This window comes from Eretmochelys imbricata, chromosome 6 (assembly GCF_965152235.1).
Source record: "Eretmochelys imbricata isolate rEreImb1 chromosome 6, rEreImb1.hap1, whole genome shotgun sequence".
NCBI classification, from domain to species: Eukaryota; Metazoa; Chordata; order Testudines; family Cheloniidae; genus Eretmochelys; species Eretmochelys imbricata.
Genome location: NC_135577.1, coordinates 8,530,158 through 8,554,194, shown reverse-complemented (window position 1 = coordinate 8,554,194; position 24,037 = coordinate 8,530,158). Strand labels below are relative to the sequence as shown.

The 24,037-nt window shown below is 47.2% G+C and overlaps 2 protein-coding genes across 2 annotated transcripts in view; both read right to left on the bottom strand.

The window, feature by feature from the left end:
- Nucleotides 1-24,037, bottom strand: part of LOC144266062 (uncharacterized) — an 88,258-nt gene that overhangs the window by 16,167 nt on the left and 48,054 nt on the right. Inside the window, 1 exon segment of the mRNA XM_077819209.1 lies at nucleotides 7,649-8,461. Coding sequence (XP_077675335.1) covers nucleotides 7,649-8,461 — 813 coding nt within the window.
- Nucleotides 8,599-23,962, bottom strand: LOC144267065 (zinc finger protein 92 homolog). Its single transcript, XM_077820730.1, has 4 exons — nucleotides 23,850-23,962; nucleotides 22,521-22,647; nucleotides 21,038-21,154; nucleotides 8,599-11,001 (listed from the first exon to the last, which is right to left on the bottom strand). The coding sequence occupies exons 1-4, from the start codon at nucleotides 23,871-23,873 to the stop codon at nucleotides 10,979-10,981; spliced, it is 291 nt and encodes a 96-aa protein (XP_077676856.1). The 5' UTR covers nucleotides 23,874-23,962; the 3' UTR covers nucleotides 8,599-10,978.

The window sequence follows — 24,037 nt, the reverse complement described above, 5'->3', positions numbered from 1 at the left end:
GGGGTGGCGGGGAGTTGCCACACGGCTCCCCGGGCCGAGGGGACAGTGGGGCACCTCAGGGCGGGGAGGGTGAGTGGAGCTGCCACAGGGCTGGGGGCGGGTGCAAAGTGGAAGTTTCGCCTAGGGTACGAAACATCCTTGCACCGGCCCTGCTGATGGGCCATTACCTGCCAAGAGGCCATTCTTTGGCCAGAAAGGGGGGCAGGGACAAAGAGATCTGCATTTTAACAAAGAAATACTATGAAGTCTCTTTCCTCCACCAGGCCCCCTGTCTCTTGGTTCTGTCCGGTCAGACAGCCCCTGCGCTGTTAAGGATGATAAAAGGCTCAGGGAAGGAGAGCAGTCAACAGGAGCAGAGGGAAACCTTACCATAGTTGGGACCCTCCTTCCAGATGATATTGGGGTAACTCCAGTCATTAGGAAAAGACAGGTGTTAGTAATTGGAGCGTCGATCACTAGAAATATAGATAGCTGGGTTTGTGATGACCGGGAGAACCATATGGTGACTTGTCTGCCTGTTGCAAAGGTTGTGGATCTCCTTCTGCCACCAGATCCCCTGTCTCTTGGTTCTCAGCTGGAAAAGCTTTCCAAAGAGGAACTGCAAGTATAAAAAGGAGGGGCAAACACTCCAAGACACCCCTTCTCTCTCTTCCTGCCCATCTCACTCTCTGCATCTGAGAAGACAAAGGAAACAGCCATTGGATGCTGGAGGAGGGGTCCTGACCTAAATGTTTGGTCAGCAATGCTGCTGGGAGCATGTGGTGAGAAACTTTCCTTTGAATCTAATATAGTTTGTTAGTAGGCACTAGACAGCATTTTATCTTTATTATTCTTGTAACATCTTCTGACTGTAATGCCTCATTGCTTGTACTCACTTAACATTTCTCTTTGTTGGTAATAAACTGCCCTTGACCCTGCTGACTCCCTAGGCTCCAGACCATTCCTTGCATTGCCCATGGCCATCACTGCCTCTCTGGGGCTCCAGTGTGTTTCAAGTGTCAGGGTAACTCCATTTATGGTAGTAAACTAGTGTATATTATTTCCTTAAAGGAATAATGGATTTCATATTTCTGGACTGTCTGGCAGAGGGTTGGGCATGGCTGGACGTACATTTCTGCAGGCAAACCAGGGATTGGGAGTGTGTTGGGGTCACCCTGCGATAATAATCCAGGCTGGTGAGAGCCAAGGAGTGGCTAGCTGGCTGGCTGCAGCACACACAGACGTAGCTGGGAGGGACCTGCATGCTGGTGGCGGCTTGTGAGCAGTCCAGGTTGGAGGCTAGAGCAGCAAAGCAGTGTAAAGGGCACCCAGGTTACAGGGCAGGGGTGACACAGCCCCCCACTTCCTGGTCTGGATTTGTACCCCGGTGTGTCACAAATGGTTCACCTGAGGGTGGCATGTAAGATTTCTAATGAAAGCTTGTGTTGCAATGAGCATCGTAATCATTGTGAAATGCTTGTACAGAGACAATGTAAGGAGTTAGATATCGATACTGCAAACCATGTTCTTAAGGTCTGCAACTTGGGCAGCTGGTCACCAGAAAAGATGAAAACAAGGTTTTCTTGGGACAAAAGATGTTTATCGTTCTACCTGTTTACATGTGAATTGATGGGTGGGGAGCCCCAGGGAGGCAACAGGAGTCTGGGGAAATGGCTGGGGAGCCCCAAGGAGGCAGTGGTGGCCAGGGGCAATGCGGGGAATGGGTATGAAGCCCAGGGAGGCAGCAGGGTCAAGGGAAAGGGGGAGGTGGGGTGGGGGGAACTGGGGGAGGCAGTAGGAGCCAGGGGAAATGGGAAGATGAGGGGAATACAAGTGCAGTTCCCCTGAAACTGACAGTATTGTATTTCATTTTTTCTAAAGGCCCTCACCCGGAAGAGTACTTCAATGGGCTTAAATCCAAGCACTTGAGCACTACCATTGATTTCATTGGGACTAATCACATGCTTATAATTGACCATATGCTGGACTGAGGCCTTAATGTTGGAATATATTGAGTAATAATTATGAACTGGAAAGTCACACTTTGTAACGTTAACATTAATAACGTTAATAGCAAAAGGAGGTCCGTTGTGAAGCTTTGATCCAAATTCAAGTTCCTAAACTTCAGATCCAAACCCAAGTCACTTCACAAGAGTGTTGGGATTTGAGTTCTGAAATGGCCCCTCATAAAAATAAACCTGAGCTGTGAAGTTGAAATCTGCACCTAGATCTGACTTTTCTCATGTTTCGGAGCGGTCTGGATTCTGTGCCCTAGTTTGGGGTCCATCTCTAGTTAAACGTGAACTGTAAAGAGAAAATAGAATTGTAGGCAAGCTCAGATAGGTGACTGGAACGTCCCTGCTAATGTCCCACCTTCCTGGAAAGCCTTCCTGTGGACCCAGCAAACAGACTTTCAGCTGTGGCTGTGGAGTCATGTGATCACGTCACCTGATATGGGACTCCATGATAAAATTAGTACTTTTCCACTGACCGGAGGTTGGGGTGGGGATCATACTGGAAAACAAAGGATTCCGGCCATATGTGAAATCTATTTAAGGCAGGGGAGTGACATAATCAGTGTTTGTTCTTCACTGAATCCCCGCCCAAGATGTTTGCTGTGAACATTTAAGAAACAAAGGTGCGGGGGGGAGGGGGGGAGAAGAGCTGGAAAGCGGTCTAGCCTTCGAAAGAAACATCTCAAGTTTTAAACTGCAAGCAAGAGCAGCTTTCCTTCAAGAACCTCTGCAATCTGCCCAAAATAACATTTAGGGTGAGAAATTGATGCATATAACCAGTTTCTTTAGCACATTGAGCTTAGCTTGCATGTTTGTTTTATTTGCTAGGTAATCTGCTTTGATTTCTGTGCTATCCCTTATAACTGAAAATTGATCTTTTGTAGTTAATAAACTTGTTGTTTTCTCTAAAACCAGTTTGTGAAATTCATAACTGGGGGGCAAAAGCCATGCATATCTTCCTCCACATTGAGGGAGGGGGTGAATTTCATGAGCTTATGCCAGGGGTTCTCAAACTGGGGGTCAGGAGGTTATTACAGGGGGGGTTGCAAGCTGTCAGCCTCCACCCCAAACCCCGCTTTGCCTCCAGCTTTTATATATTTAACACCCTTATAAATAAGTGTTTTTAATTTATAAGAGGGGTCACACTCAGAGGCTTGCTGTGTGAAAGGGGTCACCAGTACAAAAGTTTGAGAACCACTGGCTTATGCCATATAGTTCACGCCATATAGTTCTCTATGCAGTGCAAGACTATGTAATTTTGGGTTTATACTCCAGAGGGGTTGTGCACTTGAGTGCTGAGCAATTCCTTAGTTGAAGCCTTCCCCTGCAGTGCTGGTTTCAGTGTCGGTGTCTTTCTGCAGCTGGGTGTAGCCCTATCGGTGTGTGCTGAAGGAGGCTTGAGGGCCTGGCTCAGCAGGGCAGGGTAAGGGAGCCCAGGCTGGTGGAGCAGGTGGGCTCAGTGGTTCCCCAGTACATCAGGTGGCACCCGGGGGTAGGGGGAGAACCCGACACAATGACATCAAAAGTAGGTCTAGAAATCAAAACTCCTTTGGTGCTTGAGTACCTGCCCTGACCCTGCAGCGGAGCACCAGAGCCTTTACATATTCCTCCCCGCACTGCCAGCCGTTACCAGTCACCTCTGCACATCAGACATTTTAGTCGCCCAGAGGGTGTTAACTCAGATATGAAGCAGTTCACTTAACACAACCACGTTGTCAATTCATTAACCAGTGTGTAAATATGGTTCATTAACACATATGTAAATATACAAAATGACTTTTTTTTTCCCCCTACATATCTGTTGGAGCTGGCATGCAGGTGACTTCTCTAGCTCAGTTTCACCGTTGCAGTGGCTGGTTCTAGAGACGGAGAGGGAGTTCATTCAGGCGATTCACGCAAGGTGCTGTGACAGCCAGACGCCTGTTCTCTGGGTGGATTTCTCAGCAGTTGCCCAACACTTGACTTTAAAAGATGGAGTTAGTAGGGTGCTTTTCAGCAATCAGAGTGCAGTTGTTATCCAGCAGGGGGTCCTCTCCCTGGCCAGGCCATGATGGTCGCACTCACCATCTTGTTCATGCAGACATTTTGACTTCAGGAAGCAACACTTTATTCATAGATTCATAGATATTTAGGTCAGAAGGGACCATTATGATCATCTAGTCTGACCTCCTGCACAACGCAGGCCACAGAATTTCACCCACCACTCCTACAAAAAAAACCTCACACCTATATCTGTGCTATTGAAGTCCTCAAATTGTAGTTTAAAGACCTCAAGGAGCAGAGAATCCTCCAGCAAGTGACCCGTGCCCCATGCTACAGAGGAAGGCGAAAAACCTCCAGGGCCTCTTCCAATCTGCCCTAGAGGAAAATTCCTTCCCGACCCCAAATATGGCGATCAGCTAAACCCTGAGCATATGGGCAAGATTCATCAGCCAGATACTACAGAAAATTCTTTCCCAGAAAATTCTTTCCCAGGTAACTTGGATCTTACCCCATCTAAAACCCATCACAGGCCATTGGGCCTATTTACCATGAATATTTAATTACCAAAACCATGTTATCCCATCATACCATCTCCTCCATAAACTTATCGAGTTTAATCTTAAAGCAAGATAGATCTTTTGCCCCCACTACTTCCCTCGGAAGGCTATTCCAAAACTTCACTCCTCTGATGGTTAGAAACCTTCGTCTAATTTCTAATCTAAATTTCCTAGTGGCCAGTTTATATCCATTTGTTCTTGTGTCCACATTGGTACTGAGTTTAAATAATTCCTCTCCCTCTCTGGTATTTATCCCTCTGATATATTTATAGAGAGCAATCATATCTCCCCTCAGCCTTCTTTTAGTTAGGCTAAACAAGCCAAGCTCCCTGAGTCTCCTTTCATAAGACAAGTTTTCCATTCCTCGGATCATCCTAGTAGCCCTTCTCTGTACCTGTTCCAGTTTGAATTCATCCTTCTTAAACATGGGAGACCAGAACTGCACACAGTACTCCAGGTGAGGTCTCACCAGTGCCTTATATAACGGTACTAAAACCTCCTTATCCCTACTGGAAATACCTCTCCTGATGCATCCCAAGATGACATTAGCTTTTTTCACAGCCATATCACATTGGCAGCTCATAGTCATCCTATGATCAACCAATACTCCAAGGTCCTTTTCCTCCTCTGTTACTTCTAGTTGATGCGTCCCTAGCTTATAACTAAAATTCTTGTTATTAATCCCTAAATGCATGACCTTACACTTCTCACTATTAAATTTCATCCTATTCCTATTACTCCAGTTTACAAGGTCATCCAGATCCTCCTGTAGGGTATCCCTGTCCTTCTCTAAATTAGCAATACCTCCCAGCTTTGTATCATCTGCAAACTTTAGTTTTGAACAACATGGGACATTTTATACCATTTCTGCTGGGTGGTGCAGCCTGGTCACTCTGCTGGGCAAAGCTGGCCTGGACCAATCAGGAAATGACCCATACTCATGGCAAAAGCTTGGAACATCCAACCAGGATATGAGTTGTGTCCATTCTCATTGTCCAATGGGGCAATCACAATCCAAAGTGTAATCCAGACCAGTGGGGAGCAGTGTCACCGCGTGCCCTGTAACCTGGGGGGCCCAGTAACGCTTTGCTGCTGTAGCTCCCAACCCGGCCCACTCACAAACAGCCTCCAGCATTCCAGTTGTACCCCGAGTGTCTGTGTGTAGCTGCTGCCTGCCAGCCACGCTCAGCTCACACTCTGGCTTTCACAGCCTTGGTTATTACTCCAGGGTGACCCCAAAACACTCACAGTCACAGATTTCCTACCCAAAATGTGTGGCCTGTATTGTCCAGCCTTTTCCTGGACAGTCCTGATACAATAGGTCCATTGCCTCTCCCAGGGGATCAAGATATAACAATTTCCCACCCCAAATGGAGATAGCCGCAGAGTTCACAATACTGGATTCATTTCAATTAAAAGAAGAAAAATTTATTTCATCACAAAGGTAGATTTCAAGTGAGTACAATGATGAAGCATCAAAGTCAGAAATGGTTGCAAGAGAAAAAAAAGAAAAACACTTCTTAGTACCAAACTGAACAAACTAGACTTGAGGCGAAGTGAAGTCCCTTAGAATAGGTTTCCAGGAGCATTGCTGACCAAATTTTCATGTCAGGATCAGTTCCTGAGGTCCAAGAGCTGCTTTTCTTTTCTTTTGTTTGTCCTCTTAGGTGATAAGGAGAGATGAACAGGGAGAAATAACAAGAGGTGTTTTTGCCCCTCTCTTTTATAGTTCCATCTCCCTTTAAAATGCATTTTTCTCCAAGCAACCCCTAGATAAAGTTCACAGCTGAGTGGGGAGACGAATTTTGGTGGGGAAGAGGTTTCATGCTGTTGTTTTCTAAAATGCAGGTTTGTTTGTTCCTGATTGCCTTCCTTTCCAAACAATGGCTACCTGATAGGTGATGACCCATCAGCTTTGATGATACCTTGGCCAGAAGCATTAACTTCTTTGTTTTTGAGAAACGGTTTTACCCACTCCCCAGACGTGTCTGGTAAACACACTTCAGTTGCGATTTCAGCTTAGACACAGTTGCTGATAGGTAGTTTGAAATGAATCACCAAAATAATTGGAACTGTGATTATATTGTGTTATTTTGACAAATAAAATATGCAGAATTTTAAAATATGGTGTGCAGAATGTTTAATTTTTTAGCACAGAATTCCCCAAGGAGTAATGCAAAAGTCTCTGTGTGCACCTGCCAGTCACATAGTTCATCAGGCCTCATAACATTTTGATTGGTTTATTTTAAAGATTTACACTTCACGTTGGCTTTTCCTATGCCATCCGAATGCATCAGCTCCTTTAATAGCAAAGAAACACCTGGTTAGACAGACCTTTGTTACAGATTAGGTATGTAGTTCTTCTTCATCACATTTGAATTTAAAGTAGACTAGCATGAGCAGTTCCCGAGTCTTCTTTCAATCTCACACACCAGGCTGTCCTACCCCCCGCCTCCTCAGACCAATCCATGGGGAGGCAGGACTGCAATCCCATCTCCAGATGTCCCCTAAGAGTCAGCCCCTGCTTGGAACCAAGGTAGGAGTGGGGGGAAGTTCCTGACACGGTCGCATCTAGATGGGGGAGGGTTGTCCTGGCTGCCTCACAGCTAGATATGTGGGGAGAGGGGGCAGAGGGGGACACAGACACCTGGGTGGACCCCAGGTAGATGCAGGGGGGCCCTAATGGAGTAGGCTGTGACCATCTGCTCTAACATCCCCCCACCTGTCTGCTCTTCCCCACACTGCTTGGCCAAGTCCCCTTCCCTGCCCCACACAGTCTCTCTGTGGGGCATCATGGGGACAGGACCACTCCCTGGTCTGCATCTGCTGGCGCTGCGTCAGGCCCACGGGTTGCCAGAAGCCCCTCAGGCCCTGGCGGTGGCAGAGGGGCACTGGTGAGCCAACTGGTGCTGGGCGAGGTTGCCCAATTGAGCAAAGCGTTTGCCAATCAGCACAGCTGCGTGGCCGCTCCCCGGTGCTCATGCGCTGATGCCTCCTCAGTGCTGCTGAAGCTCTTGCCCCAATCGTGACAGCTGCACGGCCGCTCCCCGGTGTCCGTGCGCGGCTGGTTTGTCAGCGTCCTGGCGTTGCTGAAGCTCTTGCCGCAATCGTCACAGCGAGGCGGCCGCTCCCGTGTGCGTACGCTGGTGTTTCCTCAGGTGTCCAATCTGTGCAAAGCCCTTGCTGCAGTCGTCACAGCGGTAGGGCCGCTCCCCGGTGTGTGTGCGCTGGTGTATTCTCAGGCTTGAGCTCTCTGCAAAGCCCTTGCCGCAGTCGGTGCAGCGGTGCGGCCGCTCCCCGGTGTGCGTTCGCTGGTGTGTTCTCAGCTTTGAGTTCTCGGCAAAGCTCTTCCCACAGTCGGTGCAGCGGTGCGGCCGCTCCCCGGTGTGCGTGCGCTGGTGTGTTCTCAGGTGTGCGATCTGGGCAAAGCCCTTGCCGCAGTCAGCACAGCAGTGCGGCCGCTCCCCGGTGTGCGTGCGCTGGTGTATTCTCAGATAGGCAATCTGGGCAAAGCCCTTGCCGCAGTCAGCGCAGTGGTGCGGCAACTCCCCGCTGTGCGTGCGCTGGTGTCTTCTCAGGTGGGCAATCTGGGCAAAGCTCTTGTCGCAGTCGGCACAGCGGTGCGGCCGCTCCCCGGTGTGCGTGCGCTGGTGTATTCTCAGGTGCGCAATCTCTGCAAAGTCCTTGCCGCAGTCGGTGCAGCGGTGCGGCCGCTCCCCGGTGTGCGTGCGCTGGTGTGTTCTCAGGCTTGAGCTGTGTGCAAATCTCTTGCCACAGCTGGTGCAGCAGCGCGGCCGCTCCCCGGTGTGCGTGCGCTGGTGTATTCTCAGGTATGCGATCTGGGCAAAGCCCTTGCCGCAGTCAGAGCAACGGTACGGCCGCTCCCCGGTGGGTGTGCACTGGTGCTGGTTCAGTGCGGATGGGTTGCTGAACCTCTTGCCGCAGTCGGTGCAGTGGTGGGGACGCTGGCCCACGGGGAGTCTCTGGTGTGTAGCCACATCTGGTCTCTGGCTGAGTTTACCCCGGGGATGGACTGCGTCCTGTGCATGGATCCCTCTGTGGGCTGTGGGATCCTGCTTTCCTGCCGCGCTCTCCCCACATTCAGGCTGTGCCCTCGTTCCTCCCGGGATCCTGTGCCTTGCTGGAGAGAGCAGAGGCAATCCTGGTGTTAGTTCATGGTTAAAGCTACACCTTCAACAAAGACGGAAAAATGTCACGGATGGAGCGATTTCCCCATTCCTCCATGACTGTTTTTTGGATGGGTGCCTCACCCGGCAATGGCAGCTCCTCTCCCACGGGCCTGGACCCAACACCTTGCTCCGGGCACTGAGACCTGGCCTGTGGGGTTCCAGTGCCACTCAGATTTCCCCCCGCCCCCAGTCATGATGGTGGGGGAGGTGGGCCAAACTTCAGTGAAGGGCCTTGCCACCCAGATCCACTGTAGCTCACCCCTACCCCTCTACACCAGGCTGGGGTTAGGGTTGCAGCGCTAGGGGGAAGGTGCTTCTTTGGGTGGCTGGTGCCCCTTGGGCAGGGCGAGGAGGTGGGCAGGTTTTATTAAAAATCATGGAACAGTCACAGTAAATTTAAGGACCTGTGACTTTTACTAAACTTATTATAACGGCTCTGTAATTTCTGATACAAAACGCTGTGACAAATCTGCAGCCTGACTCAGGGTGATTCTACCCAATGTTGTTTGTGCAGCGCCTAGCGCCTGCTCCCTTGTGCGCCATGCACCTCTTGGGTCTCGTTTTATGCTTAAATTGTAGCCTGCCCAGGATACAGGCAGCGCCTGGCACAACGCAGCCCTGGTTTTGTTTTCAAACTGATTCTCTTGTTATTTTAATCAGAGGGGTTTATTTACATGGTGCTGGTTCTTCACTTTCTTCTGTTTTACAGCGTGAGGCCTGTTCCCCAGTTTTTGTACTGTTTTAATTATATTGGTTTGAAACTAGTTTCGTTGAGGGGCTGCAATCCCCTCATGTGGACGCAGTGAGACTGGTTTAAAGCTGCTTAGAACAATGTAGTTTATTCCTGTGGGAGAGAGTCCTTTTTGGGAATTCCTTCTAAAGAAGTCATTTAACCTGCGCCTGATGTTTAGTTTTAGTTTTGCACAAAGACTGAAACTAAAATCCGCAAGAGGGTAGGGGGTTTTGGGGGGTGGGAAGTCACTCAGCGTTTGTGTGATGTAACCTGAAAAACAGGCCTGTATTGTTTCACAACCCGCTCCCTGGCACTGCTGACTGGAGGGGGATAATGGCTGCCACCCAGCAGGCCTCTGATCTACAGCCAGTCACAGATGAGTTCAGGCTGAGGGCTGTGCTAAGCCCGGACACTGAAGTAACGTAGGTGACAACGATTTCATACCACCAAGAGAGCAGGGGGTAGGTGACAAAGGCCATCCCACCCCCTCTCCCTCACACCCAGCCCATACACCAGGGTACTCCAAGTCACGGCCCACACGAGCCTTTTGCCTGGCCCCCAAACATGTTCACTCTCCCCATAGCAGCAGCCTGGAACGCGGGGCAGTTTTAGAGCATTACAGTGAAACGCTGCAAGTGCCTGAAACCTGCTCTACAAAATTGCGTCCTCTACCTGGCGTGACCTCGCACTCATCATATGTGACGGATCCTGCCCGGCCCTGAGTCATTCCCAGCTTTCTCCTTGCTCGCTGGGGCAGGTTTCTGCAGTCTGAGAGGTCATGTGCGAAGTGAAATGGCAGAGAGGGGGTGGGGTGGAAACCTGGAGAGGACAGCGCCTTCTCTGCCAAGGGCCAGTCACTCAGGGATGCTCTCCCAGGCTGCGAGCAGGTTTTTGCCCCTCTCTGAGCTATGTCTGGATCCAGGTGCCCCAGGGCCATAAGACACCAGCACACAACTTGAGACAGGAGGGGCAGAGGCATGAAGCCCATTTGAAAAATCTCTAGAGCACCCCTGCCTTGGTATGATTTTCTGAAGTGTGGGAAGCCTAGAAGGCGGTGGTGTGGTCTATGGAACAACAGGTGTGTCTTTCCAGCCAGGTGCTTGTCTGACCCCCAGTGCCAGATCCACTGACACACACAGATGGATTTTATCCTCACAACCCCAATGTCCTCTCCATTACAGAGCTGGGGAACCTGAGACATGTAGTGACTCGCTTCTAGAACTGAACCAAGGTCTTCTGAATTCTACTGAATTCTACTGATGTCCTACCCACTAGGTAAATGCAGCCCCCCATGCTCCCCCACACCACGGAGACCTCTCTTTACTTTAGCACTCTGCAAATCCACCACCCCAGATTGTCCCATATCACAATTCCATCCCTCTTCCCATTTCATCGCAGCCCCATCTCCGATCCATTTCTTTGTTGTGGCTTTGAGACCCCGTCATTTTTAGGTCACATCCTTGAGTCAAAGATTAGCAGTGTGTAGGAGAGATAGGAAGTATTGTAAGAGGCCTCCCCGGCTTAACCAGGAGATCTTCGATGACCTGAAACTCAAAAAAAAGAGTCATACAAGAAGTGAAAACTAGGTCAAATTACAAAGATGAGTATTAAAAAAAAAAAAAACAACACAAGCATGTAGGGACAAAATTAGAAAGGCCAAGACAAAAAACAAAACTAAACTAGCTAGGGATATAAAGGGTAACAAGAGAGCATTTTACAAATATATGGGAAGCAAGAGGAAGACTAATGTAGTGCCCATCTTTAAAAAAGGGAAGGAGGAGGATCCTGAGAACTACAGGCCAGTCAGCCTCACCTCAGTCCCTAAAAAAATCATGGAGCAGGTCCTCAAGGAATCAATTCTGAAGCACTTACACAAGAGAAAAGTGATCAGGAACAGTCAGCATGGATTCACCAAGGGCAAGTCATGCCTGACTAATCTAATTGCCTTCTATGATGAGATAATTGACTCTGTGGATGAGGGGAAAGCAGTGAACGTGTTATTCCTTGACTTTAGCAAAGATTTTGACATGGTCTCCCACAGTATTCTTGCCAGCTAGTTAAAGAAGTATGGGCTAGATGAATGGACTATAGGGTGGATAGAAAGCTGGCTAGATTGTCAGGCTCAATGGGTAGTGATCAACGGCTCCATGTCTAGTTGGCAACCAGTATCAAACGGAGTGCCCCAAGTGTCAGTCCTGGGGCTGGTTTTGTTCAATATCTTCATTAATGATCTGGAGGAGGGCGTGGATTGCACCCTCAGCAAGTTTGCAGAGGACACTAAACTGGGAGGAGTGGTAGATACGCTGGAGAGTAGGGATAGGATACAGACGGACCTAGAAAATTGGAGGATTGGGCCAAAAGAAATCTGATGAGGTTCAGCAAGGACAAGTTCAGAGTCCTGCACTTAGGACGGAAGAATCCCAAGCACTGCTACAGACTAGGGACTGAATGGCTAGGCAGCAGTTCTGCAGAAAAGGACCTAGGGGTTACAGTGGACGAGAAGCTGGATAGGAGTCAGTGTGCCGTTGTTGGCAAAAAGGCTAACGGCATTTTGGGCTGTATAAGTAGGGGCATTGCCAGCAGATCGAGGGACATGATCGTTCCCCTCTATTCGACATTGGTGAGGCCTCACCTGGAGTACTGTGTCCAGTTTTGGGCCCCACACTACAAGAAGGCTGTGGATAAATTGGAGAGAGTCCAGCGAAGGGCAACAAAAATGATTAGGGGACTGGAACACATGACTTATGAGGAGAGGTTGAGGGAACTGGGATTGTTTAGTCTGCGGAAGAGAAGAATGAGGGGGGATTTGATAGCTGCTTTCAACTACCTGAAAGGGGGTTCCAAAGAGGATGAATCTAGACTGTTCTCAGTGGTACCTGATGACAGAACAAGGAGTAATGGTCTCAAGTTGCAGTGCGGGGGGGTGGGGGGGGGGGTTAGGTTGGATATTAAGAAAAACTTTTTCACTAGGAGGGTGGTGAAGCACTGGAATGGGTTACCTAGGGAAGTGGTGGAATCTCCTACCTTTGAGGTTTTTAAGGTCAGGCTTGACAAAGCCCTGGCTGGGATGATTTAGTTGGGGATTAGTCCTGCTTTGAGCAGGGGGCTGGACTAGATGACCTCCTGAGGTCCCTTCCAACCCTGATATTCTATGATAAGACCAAGGACAGGATAGACCCATTATTAAATGAGGAGGGAAAGACAATAAGAGAAAACACAGCAGTGGCCAAACTAGTAAATGCCTCTTTTGTTTCAGTTTTCAACAAAAAGTTAGCAGTGATCGGTCGACTAACATAGTGAACATCAGTGTCAATGGAGTAGGATCTGAGCCTAAAATAGGAAAGGAAAATAGTTATGAATTACTTAGACAAGTTAGAGGTCTTCAAGTCGACAGGGCGTGATGAAATATGTCCTAGAATACTTAAGGAACTGGATGAAGAGATCTCTGAGCCATTTGCGATTATCTCTGAGAACTTGTGGAGGAAGGTAGAGAGACCCAAGGACTGGAAAAGGGCAAATATAGTACCTAGCTATAGACAGGGGAATAAGGACAACTCAGGGAATTATAGACCAGTCAGCTTAACTTCAGTACCTGGAAAGATAATGGACCAAGTAATCAAACATTCTATTTGTGAGCACCTAGAAGGAAATAAAGGGATAACTAACAGTCAGCATGGATTTGTCAATAACAAATTATGTCAAACCAACCCAATATCCTTAGACAGGTAACAAGCCTTGTGGATAGGGAAGAAGTAGATGTCACATATCTTGACTTTAGTAAAGCTTTTGATACTGTCTTACATGACCTTCTAGTAAATCAACTAGAGAAATATAGGGTACGCAAAGTTACTATTGTTGGGAGATTATATATATATATATATCTCCATGTAATATGTTATAGGCTTGTGACGAAGTGGGGATTTCCCCTTTGTCATAAACATACAGCTAAGGGTAGCATAAAATCCCTCCTTTACCTGGAAGGGGTTAAGAAGCTCAGATAACCTGGTTGACACCTGACCAAAAGGACCAATAAGGAAAGAAGATACTTTCAAATGGAGGGGGGGGGGTTGTTTGTGCTCTCTTTGTTGGTTCCCTCTCGGGACAAAGAGAGAGACTAAGCAGGTAACCCTGCTCCTACTGAAATGATACTTACAATTTCTGAAATTTTAGATGTAATAGCAAGGAAATGCATTAGATTATCTTTTGTTTTAGCATGTGAATTTTCCCTATGCTAAGAGGGAGGTTTATTCCTGTTTTTGTAACTTTGAAGTTGAGCCTAGAGGGGCATCCTCTGTGTTTTAAATCTTTTTATTACCCTGTAAAATTACCTTCCATCCTGATTTTACAGAGGTGCTTCTTTTACTTTTTTTCTTTATAATAAAGTTCTTCTTTTAAGAACCTGATTGATTTTAGTGTCCTAAACATAAAGGGTCTGGTTTGTACTTTTATTAAAGGTAATTGGTTGGTATATTAGTCTCAAGCATCCCCAGGAAAGGGGGTGAAAGGGGTTTGGGGGGATATTTTGGGGAAATAGGAACTCCAAGTGGTCCTTTTTCCTGAATCTTTGTCTAAATCACTTGGTTTTGGCAGAAATACCGTCCAAAGACAAGGAAAGGATTTGTGCCTTGGGGAAGTTTTAACCTAAGCTGGTAGAAATAAGCTTAGGGGTCTTTCATGCGGGTCCCCATATCTGCACCCCAGAGTTCAGAGTGGGGAGGGAAACCTGACACCCTTGTTATGTTGTACGTGAGTCTTACTGTTGAGCCTATGTGAGTTTTACTGTTTTGTATGAATAATATGTGCCTCAGTTTCCCTGTGTGCTGCACCAGTATCTCAGTGGTGGGAACAGGGGTGTGTGACTTTGGCTGAGACCTCTGGGGCAGGTGAGGCTGCTTCAGCTGTCTGCATGTATGCTATAACGGGGCCCTTTGTAACCTGAGACCCAAGAGGGGGATGCAACCAGGTGACGACCAGGTGACACTCTGCCCAGGAAGCGAGACAAAGACAAGGAGGAGGAGCAACAGGGGGGTGTTGGAGGTCCGGTCACTCGGAGTCTGCTTGGGGGGGGACTGGAAGAGGGGGAGTCCAGGGCTTCTGGCCCATGACTCCCCAGGATGGACTTGGCTGAAAGTCAACGATTTCTGTGCCAACAAGACCTGAAACTCAAAAAAGTCAAAGCCAAAGCTTTGACTTTGACTTAGTGGGGCTGGTGTAAATGGAAGTTGTGATTTGACTCGATACGTGTCAGAGATTATTATAGCAGCCTCCTGTATTGGGGAAGGAGTGACAGGAAAAATGTATCATTCAGTAGAAATAGCTATACCCAGAGAGCGGGGGATGTTCGTTGTAAAGAACTAATGCTTCAGATAGATCAGGCGGCTGAGCCAGTGATATTGGGGACTCCTTTTTTGAAGAGGAATCGGTTCGTTTTGGATTTAACGAACGGAGTTCTGGGGCGTGTGCCCGGCTGGACGGAAAGCGTCCCGACAGCAGGGGACATTCCACGAATACGGGCTGCAGAAGCAGTGGAGGAGATTATACTGGATCAACAGGATGGGGGTAAAGGAGTTTCCCAGTGTATGGATTAAGAATAAAGCAGAATATAGTAAAATCAAAGCACGTGTTAAAATCGTGGGGGACAAAGCGTCACCACAGAGACAATATAAATATCCTGCGCAAGCAGAGGCAGGAATTGAGAAAATAGTCGAATCATTAGAACAGGGAGTGATTGAAAAGGGGAATTCCACACACAATAGCCCAGTTTGGCCTGTATTAAAAGCCTCAGAAGACTGACAGTGGATTTTAGACAAATTAATAAAGCTACCCCGCCCATGTCACCGATAATAGCAGATCTGCTTCAGGTGACGGCAAGAATACAGGGGCCCCCTAAATGGTTCTCTGTCATAGATTTGGCAAATTGTTTGTTTGCCATCCTGTTGCATCCCGATTCTTGGGCCTGCTTTGCGTTTATGTTTAAGGGACAACAGTACTTGTTTAAAAGAATTCCCCAGGGCCTAAGCTGCACTCCGGCTATTGCACACTAATATGTGGTGTGCCTGCTGGATCAGTTATCCAAAGAGGATCAGGAGAACGTCACCTCAAATGTAGATGACATATTAGCGTGGGCGGACACTGAAGAAGAGGTGGCTGAGCGGACTAAAAAAGAGTCATCCAGGAAACGGGTTTCAAGGCTAATAAAGAGAAAGCCCGACTAGTGCAAAGGAGAGTGATTTATTTGGGGGTGACCCCCGGGGAACAAGGAATTCAGGCGGATCAACAAAAGGTGAAATCATTAGTGAATTTACCAAGGCCAGAGGATTCTCGTGCACTGAGGGTGATGGTAGGAGGGTTTAACTATTTAAGGAAACATATAGAATTTTGCCACTATAACTGGACCCTTGTGGCGTTTACTAAAAAAGAAAGGAGAATGGGAGTGGGGGCCTGAACAAGAAAAAGCTCTCTGTCATTTAAAACAAGCATTGATGCAAGCTCCAGCATTGAAATTCCCAGAGATAAACAAGCCGTTTGTGATTAAGTTGGCAGCAACCCAACAAAGTCTAGCATTGGAACTAATGCAGGAAATTGACGGAAAGTTAATACCGGTAGCATACAAGTCTAGAAGATTAACCCCTATGGAGCAGTAGTTTGGGATCTGTGAAAGAGAATATTTAGCTGCTGTGTGGGCCAGCGAAGCTTTTGCTTTGAATACTGGCACAGCCCCTGTTATAATACAAACACCTCACTTTCCACTGAAGTATATTTTATCAGGTAAACTGCAGGGGAAAGGAGTATTGAATTGCAGAATGGCCCAAGGGACCTTGATGTTAACTAACACAGATGTTACTTATGAGAACAACAAACAAGCCATGATGTTACCATATGCCCTCCATACTGCAGAGACCACTTCCAGAAACCGAACCGAAGTTAGTTGAAGCAGCACCCCTGGTAGACGTTAAGTCTCGGAGAAAAAGAGGTTTGGTTTACAGATGGTAGTTCGTGCCATTGGAACTCTAAGAAACATATGGGATATGCTGCTGTACAAATTGACGGGGAAACTATTTCTGGTTCTATGAGTATGACTGCAGCTCAGGGAGCAGAGGTCAGAGCTCTTAGTGACCTGCTTAAATAGAAAAATAATGTTACGGATTGTCTTTATGTCTAAATGGATTCAGACTTTGTGGTACAAGGACTGTGATACTGGATTGAGATTTGGAAAAAGAATCCTTGGCAAACAGTCGAGGGGAAAAATTTGGTCCAAAAGGAGGATTGGAAATCTAACGGATTGGTTGAAAAAACACCCAGGAAAATTAAGAGTAAGACATATTAAAGGTCATCAAAAGAGAGAAGGGAATGAAAAATATTGGAATGATAAAGCGGATGCTTTAGCTAAATTAACAGCAAAGGAACCTTTGGGAGTTATGGAAGTTACTAGAGCTCAAGCCATAAAACAGGGAGGTTAAACCTGAGGAAAGAAGGGGAAACTGGAATATACAAGGTAACTATGCGGTGAATAAAAAAAAAAACAGGAGAGGTAAAGTGGACACCTGACAAACTTCAAAGAGAAGAGATTATTAACCTGTGTCACTCTGGTGCATCAAGGAATAGAGAATACTCTCTTTAAGGTAAAACAAATTGGAATATGGCTCAGGTGCAAAATGACGTAGACAATTTTGTTAAAAACTGCATAAGGTGTGCAGCAGACGGGAATACACCAGTGAATTTGAGACCCTTGTGGCACCAAAGAATTGTGGAGCCATGGAATAGAATACAGGTTGATTATACTGATAAATTGCCTAAGACTCAAAGGAGGAATCGGTATTTATTAGTGACAGTAGATTCCTTTTCTGGATGGGGGGAGGCAATTCCCACCAGAAATCATATTGCAGAGACCACTGCCAAAAAGCTGTGGGAAGTAGTGCTTAGTAGATATGGACTATTATGTGGGGGAGGTCTAGGTTGGATATTAGGAAACACTGTTTCACTCGGAGGGTGGTGAAGCACTGGAAGGGGTTACTTAGGGAGGTGGTGGAATCTCCATCCTTTGAGGTTTTTAAGGCCCGGCTTGACAAAGCCCTGGCTAGGATGATTTAGTTGGTGTTGGTCCTGCTTTGAGCAGGGGGTTGGACTAGATGACCTCCTGAGGTCTCTTCCAACCCTAATCTTCTATGATTCTATGAACTCCAAAAGTAATTGATTCAGATAATGGGCCACATTTTGTAGGAGGAGTAATTAAAAGTTTATTAAAAGCTTTAGGAATAAAGCAACAACTACATATCCCCTATCATCCTCAATAGTTAGGGACAGTAGAAAGGATGAATCAAACTATTCAACAAGCTTTACGCAAAGTAGTGCAAGAAACTGGCAAAGATTGGGACGATAAATTGCCAATTTGTTGGCGGTCATCCGAAGTAGTGATCTATTGGGTACTGGCTACCAGGCTTATCAAATTCTCTTTGGAAGGCCTATGAGATTGTGGAGCCCTTTATTGTACCCCGAAGAAGAAGAGGAGGTATCAGTTATGCAATGGGTAAGGGTGTTACCGATAGAACTTAAGAAAATGGAATTTAAACTGACTGATGCCATTGAAAAAGCAAGAGACACTGGATTCTCATGTGGCTCAGGACAGTAAATTATGGAAAATCGGAGATAGAGTAATGTATTTGAAATTATCGAAAAATCATGTCCTGGAGTCTAGATGGGTTGGACCATTTCCCATCATGAATAAAATTTCACCTACTGTAGTGCAGATTAACAAGGGGGAAAAGGGAAAGTGGATCCACACATCACAATTAAAGTTATGGCCTAAAGATTAAATAATGTTCCTTTCTTTTTCTTTTAGTTTATCTTACAGAGAGAAAGGAAAGCCCAATTGCACAGGAGATTATCCTGTACGAACCTTGGATTTGGAGTGTGGATACGGTGCTACAATTTTTGTAATTGGTTTATTGCTTATGCTTGCTTTGCTTTGCATTTTGTGCTTAGTAGAAGAATTGTGTTGTGGGTGTTATATTTTAGGAAGAAAAAAAATAATACCAGAGCTCGAGTAAAGATAGAAGAGGGTTAGAGTAAGTATTTAGAATAATACGGCTGGAAGCATTGGACATTATTCCTATGGAATAATGGCCATGACTTCAATATTGAGGCTCCTAATAATTCAAAAAGGGTGGAAATATAATTTTTGGCTTTTATGTTTTTTGAATATTTGGGGAAATGTAGGGGTACATGGATATACATATGGGAGCACCTCTAGGATGGAGGTAAGGATCAAAGGTCAAAATACATTAGACTATTCGTGGGACAGAATGGAAAAAACAGGACCAAACAAAACCAGATGTAAAGAAAAATCTTTTGAGGTAAAATTTGAAATATGGCGGGAAGATGGCAAAAATGTGACACGGGAATATCTAAAGCCAAAAGATTTGATATTGAGACATTACAAGGGAAAATGTCAGCTTTGGGTAAGATTTTGGGGGTTATACAGACACATGTGAACAAAATTTTGGTGCATTATCGGAACAAGGAATAAGTAGTGTAGAACTCCAGTTGAAACAAGCCCAACCCTTGAAAATGTCTCTAAATGTAAATCTATTTGTTGTGTCTGAGATGGACGATAAAACTGTACAAGCAATACGAGGCGTACAGAGGCAAACTTATGGGATACAACAGAAAGAGAGAATGGTTAATCTGTTAAGTAACGGACAATGGCCTTTTGAGTGGTTCAAAGATCCTCATATATGGAATCAGCAAATTGCAGGATGGAAGAAATATATGGTGTTTAATTGGGATCAAGCCACTCTGAAGGTGGAGTGTGGAAAGGCAGAATGCTGTTACACAACACAGGGAAGCAAAGGAACGCAGCAATGGCATTGGTGCTGCCAAAAATTATGAACGAAGAGTTATGGCAAATAGAAATAAGTGGGACACACCTGATTCAAGAAGAAGGGGATTATAAATTAGTAACATTAACGAAACATTGTGAAGAGTGGGGACGAAGTAAATGGGTGTGCCCACAACTAACTTGGTCCCTAGAGGCATGTCATTTGAACCATTCAAGCAGACAATGTACCATGCAATACTTAGCCTCTCATGGCACAAGAGTGTTTGATTTAGGCACGGTTGTATTTGTGTGGTAACCACTGAAAAACATGTATTTTGGGGAAGTATGACAGAAAAAGGCCCAATTAAGTCATGTAAATGTAATGTAATAGAGATCATTATTAATGGAATTATTTACCGAGGTCCTCTATTTTTATAAAGGAAATTGTTTGGGAACCAAAAGATGTGGACTGGTACTTTGATTTGAGGATACATTGGGAACAATGGGAAAAATTTATTGATGAAAGAGAAAAAATCAGGCAATATGCAAAAGATGTATCTAAGTCTGCTCAGCTAGGAAAATAAACATTTTGAGCCACAAAGGTCAAATATTAAAATTGGGGAAAGTAGGAGAAGAATTGGCAATTTCTCATTGGTATGATATTTTCAAAGGATGGTCTCCCAGTGCCACAGCTCTTCTAAATTTAATGCTATATCCTATTGTGATATTATTTGCATGAATTATTTTGTTAACCTTTATTATGCTATGTTTATACTGCCGAATAAGAAAGCGACAAGAAGTTTTGGAGCAAGCGATATATAAAATTGAATTGCTTGTGAAATTATAATGTGATACAATAATTAATGGCATTAATCATGTATTGAGGGGGGGAATGTTGGGAGAGATATATATATATACACACACACACACATTGTGATTCATCTCTAACATATTACATGGATATGTCATTGAGGCCTGGTATGAATGACGCATACTTGACATGAATATGTGCATTGCAAGTTAGCAACGGAAGCAAGAACTTATGGTCAAGGACTGTTAGAACTATCTGTGCAAAAACAATCTTTTTATGTTCAGAGAAAAATATGGAAAATGAGCAGAAAAGGAAACTGTCAGCTGGACTGATATAAAATTGTATAAGAATTGGAGGAAATGGCACGCCTTGAACCATGGCAGCCTGCCCAGGATTGTCTCTTTGGAATTATGTGGGTAGAAAGCCTAGTAAACAAAGGCAAAGAACCAATGACATGACAGAATGGACTAAAAATAGTTGCCTATGACTTCTGCAAATCGGAGTTATTTATTGATCCAGAGCCCCATGTGGATATAGATGTGGTTTTCGCCGGCTCCCCATATCTTATGATCGGAAGGAATCTCTACTGGCCATCGAGCCCATTCTGACCTTTGGTCTCTGGGATAGTATGTTTGGGATGTGAACGTGGAGTGACTAAGGTTTGTTTTGTAATCAATAAAGAGCATTTAGATTATTATATACCAACACTGTGTCCATTATCTATCTGTTCCCCATCCCGTAAGGGAGACTTCTACTGAGGGTCTAATACTCCTAGTGATGGAGAATCATTGTGTCCTGAGGGAAGCTCTCCCAGTGGTTCATTTCCATTAAGATAAATACGGGCTCCTAATTCCCAGCCTCAATTTGTCTCTCTTCAGCTCATTTGCCTTTGTCAAGGAGCCCTTCATTAGCACGTGTGTAAATCAGAAGGGACCGGATTATGACGACTCACCTGAGGAGGGGCTCTCAGGCCCGGAGTTTTCCCTGGAGTCCTCGGCATCCCAGATCCAGAGCTCTGCCTCCCCTACCTCGATCCGGTGGATTAAGTCTGGTTTGGAACCTGAATAGCCTGTTTTGGGGGGGAAGTTTTATTACTAAAGTTTTGGCTGCAGGGGCTCAATTATATGTTGGTGCAGCCCAGCACAACAGGGCCCCGACCTCGGTCAGGGTGTGTCTGTGCAGCACCTGGCACAACGGGACACTGATCTCAGTCGCTGCTTCAGAGGAAAGCACAAGAGATCCCAAGCAGGAGAATAATGAAATAAACCTTCCTTAGAGGAAATTTCTTCCCATCTCCCACCAGGCAAGTTCAGTTCATACTCTGAAGCAGCAACGTCTATGACCCACCTCAATTTGCAGTGGGGGCTGAGTTTTAAATCCTTACTAGGGTAACTCCAGATGTTCCATAGAAATATCCCATGCTGCTAACACCTTGGCCTCTATGCTATCTTGTGGCACTACATTCCATAGGACAAGTGTGTGACACAGATTTTCTTTAACGAGTTGAAACACCATTGAACACCCATTACTCTCAGATTAAGAGACAGGGTGAGTAGAAAGTCCTCAAACACCTTCTCTTTGGTCATTCACTTACCCAGCTGTCTCCTGAAAAATTTATCATGGGGGAAGATTTTGGAAGAAGGGAACTTTTCTCCTTTGCCATCTTATAGCTGTTGAAAACAGTTTGCAGTAGGTCATTATAAGGCACTGGCCACAGCGTGTAACTGCAAGTGTCACCAGGTGGCGCCGTTCAGAGCTACCAGTTCTTTCACATAGGGTGCAAGCATTGTTCAGCTGTACAGTTGTTAAATTTACTATGTTCATTCTTTGGGGGGAGGTGGGGAGCTGTTGTAACAGGAACGTTTTTCCCCTGCCTTATTTAACTCGAGTCAGTTCCTGAGGCACACTTGTTTCTCATGTGATTGTTGGCTACCACTTTTGTGCCAGGACTGAGGTAGGGAATGCAAATAAACAAGTCCCACTAAGGGCTTGTCTACACTACCCGCTGGATCGGCAGGCAGCGATCAATCCAGTGGGGGTCGATTTATCGCATCCAGTCTAGACGCGATAAATTGACCGCTGAGCGCTCTCCCGTCGACTCCAATACTCCACCGGAACGAGCAGTGCAAGCGGAGTCGACGGGAGAGTATCAGCTGTCGACTTACTGCAGTGAAGGCAGGTAAGTAGATCTAAGTACGTTGACTTCAGCTTATGCTAGTCACATAGGTGAAACTGCGTATCTTCGATCGACCCCGCGCGGAAGTGTAGACAAGCCCTAAGATTAGCCCCAGGCTTTATAGCCCTGATTTCTGCTCCAACAGGAAGCCGGCCTGAAAGAGGCTGGCATTTGCCACCACTCAGCCCAGGGTTGTACATGGCATTGAGGGAACCCAGACATTTCACAGCTGTTAAAAAGAAGATAAATTGGTCCTTACCCAGGGAAATGAGGGCCCAATAATTCCTCAGCATCTGGTCCCGGTACAGATGCTTCTCTCGCTGGGATAAGAGCTCCCACTCCTCCCGGGTGAAATACAGAGCGACGTCCTCAAACGCCACCTGGACCTGTGGGCACAAGCGTTACAGCACCTTCCACTCCAGCCCCAGCCTGGAGTCTCAGCGGGGGATGAGGTTTCTAGGGGAGCGACTCCCAGGGAAACCCCCAGTCCAGCAGCTGTGACCCACGGAGACTCTCCCCCCCCGACCCCGCACAGCCCCCCAAGGACTTGGGGCCCTGCTGGCCAGGGACAGGAGTCACCCTTGGCTTCCCATGGGGATCTGGGGTGGGGCGCTGGGAAGGGCCCCAATCCCAGGGCAGGGAACAGGCTCCGCTCCTCTCCCCTCCCCAGCCGGAGTCCCCGCCTCCGCCCCAGGCCTGTGTTCAGTCCAGCTCCCACTCCTGGCTCAGGAGCCAAGAAAGCTAATGGCATATTGGGCTACATTAGTAGGAGTATTGCCAACAGATCGAGGGACGTGATTATTCCCCTCTATTCGGCACTGGTGAGGCCACAGCTGGAGTATTGGGTCCAGTTTTGGTCCCCCCACTGCAGAAAGGATGTAGACAAATTGGAGAGAGTCCAGCGGACGGCAACGAAAATTATCAGGGGGCTGGGGCACATGACTTACGAGGTGAGGCTGAGGGAACTGGGGTTATTTAGTCTAGAAAAGAAGAGTGAGGGGTGATTTGCTAGCAGCCTTCAACTACCTGAAAGGGGGTTCCAAAGAGGATGGATCTAGACTGTTCTCAATGGTGGCAGATGACAGAACAAGGAGCAGTTCTCAAGTTGCAGTGGGGAAGGTCTAGGTTGGATATTAGGAAACACTATTTCACTAGGAGGGTGCGGAAGCACTGGAATGGGTTCCCTAGGGAGGTGGTGGAATCTCCATCCTTCAGGTTTTTAAATCCCGGCTTGACAAAGCCCTGGCTGGGATGATTTAGTTGGGGATGGTCCTGCTTTGAGCAGGGGGTTGGACTAGATGACCTCCTGAGGTCCCTTCCAACCCTGATATTCTATGATTCTATGAAGGGGCTGCGCCCGGCTCTGCATGTCCGCCCGGCCAGGCCCCCCCAGCCCCGGGGGCCCCAAAGCAGCTCCCCGACCCCAGCGGCCCCGGGCTGCGCTGGTGCAAAGCGGGGCCCCGGGCTCTGCCTGGCCGCGCTGAGCCGCTCCCAGCCCCGGGGTCACTAAAGCGGGAGGGACCCGGGTCCCAGCCCCCAGCCGGGACCAGCCAGTGCCCGGCCGGGGAGTCCCCGCCCCCCGTCCTACCTGCGCCGGCCCCGCTGCAGCCATCGCCGGGCTCGGCTCCGGCCGCTTCCTGCGCCCGGGCAGCGACTTCTCTGCCCGCTCCCCGCCCTGGGGCTGCAGCCGGGACCCGCCCTGCGCACGGGCAGGTCCGGGCTGGGACCCAGGGGGCCGGGCTGGCCCGGGAAGGCTCCGCCCCGCTCCAGCCCCGC